This window comes from Eucalyptus grandis, chromosome 7, assembly GCF_016545825.1.
Source record: "Eucalyptus grandis isolate ANBG69807.140 chromosome 7, ASM1654582v1, whole genome shotgun sequence".
In the NCBI taxonomy this organism is placed as follows: domain Eukaryota; kingdom Viridiplantae; phylum Streptophyta; class Magnoliopsida; order Myrtales; family Myrtaceae; genus Eucalyptus; species Eucalyptus grandis.
In genome coordinates, this window is record NC_052618.1 from 9,081,325 (window position 1) to 9,093,617 (window position 12,293).

At 38.5% G+C, this 12,293-nt stretch overlaps 1 protein-coding gene across 1 annotated transcript; it reads right to left on the reverse strand.

Annotated features, from left to right (window-relative positions):
• Positions 1-3,108: 3,108 nt before the first annotated feature.
• On the reverse strand, positions 3,109-3,874 carry LOC120295810 (ethylene-responsive transcription factor 13-like). The gene has a single exon (XM_039317388.1). The coding sequence runs from the start codon at positions 3,772-3,774 to the stop codon at positions 3,109-3,111; it is 666 nt and encodes a 221-aa protein (XP_039173322.1). The 5' UTR covers positions 3,775-3,874.
• Positions 3,875-12,293: the final 8,419 nt, after the last annotated feature.

A 12,293-nucleotide genomic window follows, 5' to 3' on the forward strand; every position in this document is an offset into this window, starting at 1 on the left:
AAGACTTAATAATCTATTAGCCTAAACCCTAGGTGGTTCACTCGAAAATTAGGTCGCAACAATGACCCTCCATTGGTTCTAGACTTTGACACCTAACTTGAGACAATGAGGATTATGAATCGAATGCTAGCCCCTTGAACGTGGATTTGTAAGGGGTGATTGTTGTCCATCAAGTCTCTGAGGTCACAATTTTGGCATCAAGGTCTACTTAGGTGCTATGTTCAGGTCGTAATCTCAGGCCTTGGATCTAGGTGTTGGTTCGTTTCAAACCCTCGTAAATCCTTGGGTAAACTTCCAAGGTCCAGGGTTAGGGCCTCTAGATCCAACCTTTAGTCCTAGGCCCAACCCATGATTTGTAATCTCATCTATCTAATCAAATCATGCATCCTAACGTAATAAAATATAGTCAACTTCCAACAAGCTAGCATCTCAAAAGCATGTGCGCTATGGCAAGACCCCCGTAGCATTGTTCCTCCCTTGTATCCAATTCATCAAGCAATCCCTCATCAGTAAACTAATCTGCCAATTGCATTGGGTGGATCCATCCACCTCCTCGAACTAGAACACAAAATAATAAGCAGTGTTTAACTTAAGGGTTTGACGAGGTTGAGTGTTAATGCCAGCAAGACTTTATCTCCCATCTCTTTTGTATTTTTTTTTATGGAATCTCTCCAATTTATTCAATGTGTCTTGCCACACAAAAACATTCTCTCTCCCCTCATGCTCCTTTCCATTGTGTCAATTACGAGTGGCGAACCTCCACATCTATTCGCGATTTTCGTGCAACCTTTTTCAGCTCGTGTACTGGCTAGTGAATTAGGCCCAAGTTCCTCGACGAGTGATTTCCGCGCTTCTTCCTTTATCTAAAGGTTGGATTTTTTTTGGGGGTAAGTACTAAAGGTTGGATTTTAATCTCTTCACGATCCATTGGAGAGCATTCTTTAGAGAAACGAGTTGTTAGGACCACCTTTGAGTCCAGCTCCATCATGAATTCCCACATCCTGGAGTCTAAAATGCTTCCACGCATCATCAAGAAACAACACAATTATTCTTTCTTTCTTTCTAAACTCTCCCGCAACATCGCTGCTTATTTCTTTGCGTTGTGATTTGGCGACACAATGATCGCAACTTTGCAATTAAATCAGAAGCTATAGAAAATGACATAAAAAGAACATGAGGAATAATGGAAAAGACACAAGAAATTTACATGTGCCTCAATCCGAACATCGAAACCTACATTCACGGGAAAATCAACAAAAAATGTTTCATCCACGGGAAAACCAACAAAAAATCTATTGATAAATCGGAGAATCTCAGAGTTACGGTCACTCACAATCAAGTATTTCACAGCCCTATAACTTACACCTAAACCCACAGCGTTTATCCTCAACATTAGTGCTCAACGAATTACTACTAACATCTTTTCGACCAAAAAAAAAAACAAATACTATTAACATCTGAATTTTTGTAGATTAATAGAGCATACATTAAAAAGAAGGGGGGCGGGGGGCGTTAGTTCGGTCCAATTATCTTCAGCCCGTGACGGCTGGGGCAGCCATATCCGAGATTCTCTCTTCTTTGACCCATTCAAACCCACGAAATCTCAAGAGAGAAACCTATCTTATCCAAGTTCAAATGACCATAGTCCTTGAAGCCTCCCCAAAAACGGAAGAGCTCATCTCTCTCTCTCTCTCTCTCTCTCTCTCTCTCTCTCTCTCTCTCTCGCGTCCGAAGAAGATGGAGATGCGAGCAAAAGAACAGGTGCGATCCAAACACTTATCATCTCGGTTCATCTTTGATCTAAAAAAATAAAAAATAAATAACGTCATCGTCGTGTTCGCAGGAAATCTGACTGATATTTAAGCTTTTTTTTGTTCATGGTTTTGCCTGAATTCCCCATCGATGAGATGGTGTCAGATCCAAACATTACTATAACGTTGTAAACAGAACCCTCGCTCAATATTGCTCACGTCTGACGAGATGTCGCTGAGAAATATAGGTGAGATGACGCCTATTTTTTGTTCGATCCGAAGACAGCCCGGTGTCCTTTTGTATGTCATTGGTTGCTTCCTTCATGAGTCATCAAATATCATTTTCCGAGATTTTATCTCTTACTGCAAGTGACATATTCTTTCTTGGGGTTGGCTAGCATGACCGTCCAATGCAGAATAACAGTGGAACGGTCAAAGGGTAGCCACTAATCCTTTTTGAAGGAAACCGATAACCAGTTTTAATTTGTGAAGAGTTGAAAAGACCAGCAAAGTGGGAGCTATAGGTAGGTTGAGCTTGACTGCTTGGCTGCTGGTGATTTCAACATAAATGATTTAATTCTTAGCTCCTAGTTATGTTAGATCAAGTTTCTAAGAAAGGGCATGTTTGAAATGCTCAATAAGACTTTTTTATTCACGAAAGACATGAATTAATATTTTTTATTATCCATTTTAAATTAAACCATGGCATGGGGCGCGCTCCTTTTTATTTCATTGGGGAAGGACAATAATGCGCGCATGCTTTTGTATATATATATATAGGGTTAGTGGCTGTCCAAAGGTTATTGAAATGTGCAATTTCAGTTTTAAAACTTACAATTTTTTTTGGCAACTGGCGACGTAAACCCGTGGGAATATTAGTGCAGGGTTCCACCACCCATGGCACCCCACTTAAGTCATGCAACGTGACAAGTAGGGGAATCGAACCCTAGCCTTTTGTGTGGCTAGTGTGTGCCCTAACCAACTCTCCCACCACAGGGTGGGTAAACTTATAGTTTTTTTTTTCTTTTTCAGTTTTAAAAACTTACGGTTGATACAAGTAAATCTTTATTTTTTTGGTAAAAAAATCTCTCTATTAACTGCATTCAATTTAATCAAGGGAAAATATTAATAAGGATTTTTGCTACTTTTTCTCTCGAACGTTTGTTAATTTTAATTTGAATGAGAATTACTGTCTAAAATGACATTGTTTTGACTTAAACCATAGCCAGGTTTGGAACTTCTCAAATAAAAAATGGTAATTGTCGATTAATCTATAGCAAAGAAGTATTTCCTTCTCTTTTCCTGTGTACAAACCCTAATGGAATGGGATAAAAACACTAAATTACAGTTTCCACAATCAAAATAAAAATTGTTCATCCACACTCAACAAGCTCATATCTAGAATGGGAAAGGAGATCGAACTGCCAAAGTCCACCTGAGTATCCACATTGACCTCTCCCTTTCTTCTCTTCGTCCCTGTCAAAAAGCTTCCACCGCTGGAGGTGGACGAAGAGCTAGGCTCGGCGGACCGACGTCTGGGGCTGACCCTGATGGGCTTGTAGTCGGTGGAGCCGATGAGGTGAGGGAAGTTGAGCTTGGCCTTGCACCCCCTCATCTTAAAAGCTGCCCGGTCATAGGCCAATGCCGCGTCCTCAAGCGTCTCATAAGAGCCGAGCCAAATCCTTGCTCCGTTCTTCTTGGGGTCCCTCATTTCTGCTGCGTATTTTCCCCACGGCCGCCTCCTCACTCCTCTATAATGCGTCTTCTTAACCGGCACTTGTACCTCACGCTCCACCGTCTCCTGTTTCTCCTCCGTCGCTAGACCAATGCTGTTATAATCAATGGTCGTCACTTCGAAATTCAGTTCTTGGCTCGAAGCCAGAGGCACTGTCCACCCGGAATTGAGTGCATCGCGCAAAGCGCTGTACACCACCATGTCCTCCGAGTCATCGACTTTTAGGGGCAGCTTGCTCCAACTCTCCATCAGTAAAAGATTGCCGAAGCCTGAACACCTCCTGCACATGTTTGCTGGAGTTTGTGTAGAAAATGATGCGTTGACAGCATGATCATCATCATCTTCTTCAAGAAGACGCTGACGGATGGATTTCAAAGCATCGCATGGATCGGTCTCAGAGGGACTGAAGATTTCCTTAAGCATTTTCGCTTTGGGCTAGAATTTGCAGCTTTGAGATCACTGGATGTGGAAGATTGAAGCGATGATTTGGTTTCTGAAGCAGTGAAATTGAAAAGAACATGAGAGAGAGAGCTTTATATAGGTCGAGCTATATTTTGGATGGAGCTTCTGAGAAAGTGCCATGTAGTCATCGATGACATATGACTGATGACTGATGAGATTCTCAACACCTGTCGCTCTATATCTTTATTTATTTATTATTCATTATTCTTTTTTGAGTTCTTTTTAGCACTATTTACTTCTTCTTTTTTAACTTTTTACAATAATTTATTGCTTAATTTGTCGAGTAAAATTTAAGAGTCGACAAAGCCATAACTGCTCCTTTGCTCGTCATGTGCACGTAGCCTAAATTCAACCAAGTATGATTAGTTTAGTGACTTGTCATGCTTACACATCTATCACTTTTTAGATTTAAATTTAAATCTGAAAATAAATAAAGAAAGTCGTCTTTAAATGTATTTGATCAATAATATTGATATAGATCTAAGGATAAAATATTTTGAAATCAATTTCTATAATCCTTCCAAAACACTTATATCTTTGAATTCATCTCATTGATTTTAAATTTGTAAAAACATATAAAAATAAGGAAAAAAAAAACAGAAAACACCTCGGACTATGCCCAAAGTAGCACATCTACCCCAAATTTATTTTGTAACATCAAAAACTCCAAACTTGTGCCCTCAGGACATATTTGATTTTTCAACCAAAAGAACGTCTTGAAGCCACATGAGTGCAATGTCAACGTGGATTTTAGTGGTGTTCATTGGTGAAATCTTGACGAGGGGTAAATGTATCCCATAGGTATAAGTTTAGGATTCATTGTATCACACACAAAAAAAAATTACAGTAAATATGTTATAATGAGTATAATTTGGGGTTTTATTCTCTAAAAATAAAGGAACTTCAAATAGATCGGTTTATCCGTGTAGTTTGTGATGAAGTCAAAACAAGAAATATATATTAATACATGAATGATACTCAGATTTTGAAATATAACTCTGGTTAATGATGTGATTAATGCATTATTTTCACTTAAATTCAAAATTAGATCAAAATAATTTCAAGGATAACTTAATTTATTCCTTGAATAAGCTCCCCTTAATATTCACTAAATTTTAGACACTACAATAAAAGAACGAAAACTTTAATTCGAAATACACATGCTTATCCTTCACTTAGTTTTATTTCCTAATTTTGATTTAGCTTTTGTACTTTTCGACCATAAAAAAAAATAGCTTTTGTACTTTAAAGAAAATTTATTTAGCAAACAACCAAAGTGAAACTAAGGTTTCTAAAAGACCACGTATTTTTGAGTTGGGGATATTTTTAAGATAAAAATAATGTTAAGTTGATGAGTTTTGGTTCATTAGTTTATTTTTCGACGATTAGTCAATTACACAAATTGAACCGACACTTATTAACTCAACTATGAAATGTATTTGATACTTACTTAAGTACAAGGTCTTGGATAAAAAAAAAACCTGAATCAGCCTAAAAGTTTCGAGTTCAAAGATTAAAGACTCCTCCCTTATCTCAAGTGTTTCTTAGTCCTGCAACTTATACCCGAATTGCACAATGTTTAGCCTCAACACTATTACACAATAAATTATCATTGGCACCTAAATTTGTGTCGATCAGTTAAGCATTCATTAAAAAAAAAAAAAAAAAGTAAGAAAGAAGAAGAAATAGAGTTGTTGAGTCAGTCCGATTAGTCTTCAACCGGCGACGGTTAGCGCTGCCATATCCGAGATTCTCGCTTCTTTGACCCATTCAAACCCACGAAATCTCAACAGAGAAATCCATCTTATCAGAGTTCAAATGACCAGAGTCCTTGAAGCCCCCTCAAAAACGGAAGATCTCTCTCTCTCTCTCTCTCTGTGGCTAACTCTCGCTTCCTCTCGCTCTCTCGCTCTCTCGCTGGCGTCCGAAGAAGATGAAGATGCGAGCAAAAGAGAAGGTGAGATCCAAGTACTCCTCATCTCGGTTCAATCTTTGATCTGAAACAATATAAAAAAATAACGTCATGGTAATGTTCGCAGGAAATCTGACTGATATTGAATCTTTTGTCCATGGTTTGACCTGAAATCCGTGTTGATGCGATGGTGTCAGATCCAAACATTACTATAACGTTCCATCCAGAACCCTCGCTCGATATTGATTACGTCTGAGGAGATGTCGCAGAGAAATATAAGCGAGATGACGCCTATTTTTTGTTCGATCCGAAGACAGCCCGATGTTATTTTGTATGTCATCGGTTGCCTCATGATTCATCAAATACGATTTTCTGAGATTTTATCTGTTAACTGCAACTGACATATTCTTTTCTTTTATTTCCGGATGGTTTGCCTGCTGTCGTGGTTCTGCGGTGGGCGTCCCGAGGAAACGATTCGATCATTACGGTCCGATTTCTGTGCTCCGATCTCGTTTGCGCGGGTATGTCTCTATATACATTAGCTGTACATTTTGAGTTCTATGAATGAGATATCATTGAGTTAATAGAAAATCCAAATGGGTGGATGATTGGTGATCAACGAGTGCGGCGATTATCTGGCAATACATGGAGGTGGTTGATAATCATGTTCCAGAGATTGGCGGTGGCCAATGATAAATTGTGCGATTTCCAATCCGATATGAATTGTTGTTGAAATTTTAATTGTCTAAAATTGAAAAATGAGTCATCAAGGTTTCTCTGTAATGATACGCAAAGGATGAATAATAATAATAACAACTGCATGATAAAACCAAAAATAAAAAAAGGGGAGAATAAGAGGATTGGTTTTATATTGGAAAACTGAATTAGAGTGCATTCTTGGAGCAGTCGTCCTTCAAGATAAGCTCAATTAAGGTTCAATAATGAATTTTGGGCTTGAACAGTGTCGGAAAGTATGGGCTTAACTTCATTAAAATATATTTGGGCTGAATTTGAATTTTGGGGAAATGGGTTAAATAGATTAAGGGGGCTTGATATAAGAGCCCAAATTGTATCCGTGGCCCATATACAGAAATAAATAATAAATCAATAATAAAATAAATTATAAAATAAAGAAAATTAGAAAACAGTTAGAAAAAAAATAGGCATTGATGAGGTAGTTAGATTTTAGTATTAAAATTAGCTTAATTTCATTTAGTTAGGGTACACATGGTTTAGGGTTTTAGTGGACACATTTGATCTAGTTTAGTTTTAGAAGGTCAATTTTTTAGAAAAGAAATTGAACTCAATTTGAACTAAGCTCATGAGGGTTACCATCTTGATAATAATGATAACGATAGGGCTATGTTAAATTCTTTGCTCGATTCTTATCGAGTCTTTTTACTGCACTTAATTTGTTAGTTATCCTTTCACTACTATCTTTAAGTGAATTGATTGTGATTCTTATATATATATTGTTATTTTTCTGTTTTAGTTTAATGGTTAGATTACAATTTAGGACCATAATAAATTTCACCATAATAAATTTAAAAACATTGCGTAGTACACCTATTGGACATAAATTATAAGAGTCATGATTGAATAAAAAAAAAAAAAAACGCATGTGATACTTAGTTAACAAATAATCAAGTTATGATATTGAAATGGCACTAGTTAGATAACTAGTGTAATCAAATCTCAAACTCTAGATTTCTGGTTATATAGAAAGTGATGTATAGTCCAATACCTATCTTGGTTTCTAGTTGATCTCAACTCCTAATATAAAATTCTCTTTGGGTTAATCGAAATTGAATATCTCAAGATTGCGCGAGATAGGAGTTTGGGAGAACTCGCGTTGAATAGGGATTGTTGGTCCTAACTCGACATCACCTCTGAACCTATCCTTTTCCCCAATGGAAAAAGTGTCACGACAATTACACTTGGGTTTCCGTGTACCTTTGCTAATAAAATTTAAAAAAAAAAAAAAACTTTGAAAAAGTCTAATATAAATATGTATATAATTTACATATTGGATATTTAATTTTTCTAATTATGGACTCTTGAATTTTTTTATTTTTTTTTATTTAGAACCAATATTTCACCATCTAAAATTTGTAGTTAATTATCCAACCACTTATTTTTCTGAATAATGTCGTCAGGTTTATTTCTTTAACTATTGCACACATGCAAAAGTAATCATTTTCTACGACAAGTAAGTATCTGGGTGCTAGTCATTAAAAAAAAAAAAGAACAATTCAAGTTCTATTGTCACTCGACGAAAGTAAGAGTATTGTTACACAAGTAAAGTCCGTTTTCTATATATTTGATTTGCATATTTTGGCATTGGTTTCTTTCACAGTCAAAGTCATTTCTCACTTTCATCCAAAACCCTAGAAAACCCTATTCCTCTTTTCCATGGCATCTCTTCCACCGCATTTCGACCTGAAAACAGCAGTCACGAGTTACCTCACTCCGCACATGCCTCCCTTCCAACCTATAGCCGCAATGCAAAATGTCCAACAAATAGATGCCAGACACTACGCATGGTTCTTTGTTGCACGTTGATTGTCGTATTAATCTATTTCACAGTGTTACTCATTTTCGCCATCTTCCTTTACCTTCCCAAATGGACCTAATTAACCATATTTAAAGTCGCGGGCCTGACTGTGTTGAGTATCACAGTCATCATATCCATTGGGACCAATTGAAATGCTGCCCTCTTGGTGGCGAAATCAAAGATTTACGAAAATTTGTACTTTCATGAAGTCGAATGCTTCATCGACTATCATTGGGACACAATGCAATCCATGGCATTGGCGTCATTAGAGCCATTCGTGCTACGATTGGCTGACAGAACTATAATAAAGGTAAATATGACAATGGAGAGGCCCAAGGAGGCAGTGGTGGAGGACATGGATTAAGAGCGGAGGTCCGTAGGGACAGTGGTTGTCAGGGTGGGTCTGACGATGTGAGGCACGTACGTGTTTGGGCTGTGAAAGAATGACTATTCCCACATTGAAGCTCATTGTGACGACATGAAGGTTGTTTTTGCAAAGTCTATGGGGGGAGTGAAGATTTAAGTTTCAGCGATAATTTAGTCCAATAATCTTTCACTGTGCTTCTATAACAATTTTGACTGAATCCATCCACAAACCCACGCTTAAGAGCTGCTATTGATAGTAAGATTTACAAGCCCGCCTTGAACTCTTGTTGGCCATAATGTTCGTTTTCTTTCCATATAATTTAGTGATCCACGATTTTTGAACGGTACATGAAATTTGCAAGTACTAAATATATATAAAAATGGGGTTGGGTTGTAACTTGCAGGCCATCTCATCTATTGAAATTCGCAAGTACTGATTTTTACTTTAAAAAATTAATTGAGTTATATATCGGGCAAAATAATACAAGGCAAGCTCATGAACCTTAATATCAATAGCAACACCTAAGATTGGGGTCGTGGATGGATTTAGTTAACATCAATATAGAAGCGTGATGAAAAATTATTGGACAAAAGATTATCGCCGATGACTAAGCTTTCCTCCCCTCTAAATTCGTCAAAGCTACCCTCAAGTTGTCACGGTGTGCTTTAATGTGGCCGTAGTTTTTCTTTCACCACAACCCAAGCACGTACATGCTTTGCATCTTCATACCCAATTCGATAGCCACTATGCTCACAGACCTCCACTCTCGATCCTATCCTAAACCACCGCCCCCTCAGGCCTTTTCGTCATATTCGCCTTTATCATAATCCTACCGGTAGCCCACAGCACGAATGGCTCCGTTGATGCCAATCCCAAGTGTTGCTATATGAACCAATGTTAGTAGAGGAAGCAGTCGACTTTATGGAAGAACAAATTGTTGTAGATCTTTAGGCTTTTTCCACCAAGAGGGCAGCTTTCCAATTGGCATCAGTGGATGTAGTGACTGTGAGATTGGGCACGATCAGCCTGACGACTTTCAATATGGGGTATCCAAAGAGGCAAAGGAAGATAGTGAAAACTAGTAATATCGTGAAACACATCAACATGACAGTCTGTGCGAGATAAAGAAGTCATGAGTCGGATGAGTCTAGTATCTATTCGTTCGACATTCTACATCATGACTGTGAATTGGAAAAGGGGGTATGCTAGAAGTAGATGTGATGCCAACATGCACATGGTGTCTTAGCGACACAATTTCTAAATGAAGCAAAAAAGTTGGCAGACTAAAAGAATAATCATAAAGATGACTCATATCATAACTGAATTCCAACTCTTTCATACGTCACATTTTGCCACGCGGGGTCTATACCAATATTGGTATTGCGTAAGTCACCGTCGCCAAAATTATAGTGACCTAGATGATTAACATAGTAAGTTTTGTGCATATCCATCACATTAACGACATTTTACTAATGAGAATCAAAATTATAGTAGTGACAATAGGAAACAAACAGTATTGCGTGAGATAAAAAATTTATACTCATTAATCATCGCATGCCAACTTGGTTTGGGCGGGCACACGGACGGGCACATTATATTACGAAAAAGCCTAAAAAAACTCTCCAGAATTAGTGTTTATTGGGATATATTGTTTGGAGTGATTTATGCTGTTAAATCGTCGCTTAACCTTTGCTCTTCTTTAAGCAACCATACTGAATCATCAGGGCATGCGATTCCAAAGAAGAAAACACGGTACCGATTCATTAAAGACCAACTTCGAACCAAGCGTACTGAATCATCACCTTCCTAGGTGCTGATGAGGTCTTCTCAGGGAGAGTTATAGAATGTTGCAAATGATTGTAAGAATTGTTTATTCTGGACTGATACCTGGACATTCTGAGAAGGCCATTTTCCCCTTTGCTCTCTGGTCGCTTTGGCCGTGACGCAATAACAAAGTCTTTTGGTGACAAAGCCAAGTTTCAAGACTTGAAGGAACTTTGTCTTGTGGGAGCTGCTGCAACACCATGCTGTTTCTGCAGAAAAGGAAACGCCATCCTGCGTGGAAACCGTCTTCGTGCAATGGACTCGCCCGGCCTCAAACTGGTTCAAGTTAAATTTGATGGCTCGACTATTGGCAACCCTGGTATCCCCGGATGCAAATGGCAATTGGGTTTCTGTTTTTAATTGCCACATTGACCACCTTGCTAGTTCTGCGGCCGAACTTTGGGCCGTTGGAGATGGTCCGAAACTTGCTGAGGAACTCCACATCAATTATCAGGAGGCGGAGTTGTGTTAAAAAGTGATCCGTTTTTGAAAAGCTCTAGAACACACTAGCCCACGCATGCTTGAGAATGAAGTATACTTCATGGAGAAGGAAAAGTGGTGGCAACAATCGTCGAAGTCGGCAACAAGCAGGAGCTGCAACAAGCTGGAGCTAGGGAACGTCCAACTGTAACATGCAAGAGGACAGCTTGCAAGCTGAAATTTTAAAAGTTATGTACTTATTGTTTTTTGTACTGAAAGTCGGCAGAAAAGGCGGTGAACGAAGTCTATCGACATTAAGTTGTCGGCCTATGTACACATCAACTAGAAACTAAGAGAACTCCTAAACTTTTGTACCACACACTTGAGAAATACATTCTCCGTGCTTTCAGTTATCCCTTACTCCATTCCTCAGCTCCCTTGCACACACACGCTTCCGCAAAATCCAACAAGTTGGATGCTTCGGTAACTGTATCGACACTCCCGTCTAATTTGTTGAAAATTCTCATTTTCACTTCCCTTATGAATGATCGTAGAACTCTACTGAAAGCTCTCGAGAGTGCTAAAACCAGGCACGCTTGCAGGTAAGGAAGCCGATGTGCAGATAAGCTTGCTCGGAGAGGAAGGATGCTGAAAGAACCTGGGAACTCTATCTCAAGACATAGACGCTGTAAATTTCTCTTTATGTTTAATTTAAAGCCTGCTATTTCCTGGAAAATAAGGTTAATACACTAAGAATTCTTTGACTTTGTTACTCACTTTTATATTGGCTGTTCTATAAGTAAACAAAACTCTAAGGAAATGGAGTAGGAAAAGCCAAATTGACAGTCTTTGCTCAACATAAAATTGCCTGATTGACTTCTCATTGATGAAGACAATAATGTCTTGAGTACAATCAAATTAAAAATTGTTCGTCATGTCAGAAGAAAAAGGCACCGCCTCTCTCTCTCTCTGGATTTTTCCAGATTACTCTCTCTCTCTCTCTATTGCTCTAGACATTTCTCTCCCTCTCTCCAGAATTTTCTCTCCCTCTCTCTCCAGATTTTTCTCGGCCATTTTGTCCGTGGACTCCACCGACTTTGGCTCCTATAAATAGGGGCTCTTGCCCCTTGAGTGTGTGTGAAGAAGTGTGAGGAGTGTGTACGTAAAGTGTGGGGTGTGTACGTGAGTGTGTGAGTGGGTGGGAGTAGGTGGTGTGAAGTGTAGAGTGAGAAAGAGTGAGTGGGTGTGTGCAAGAATTGTGTTGGTGT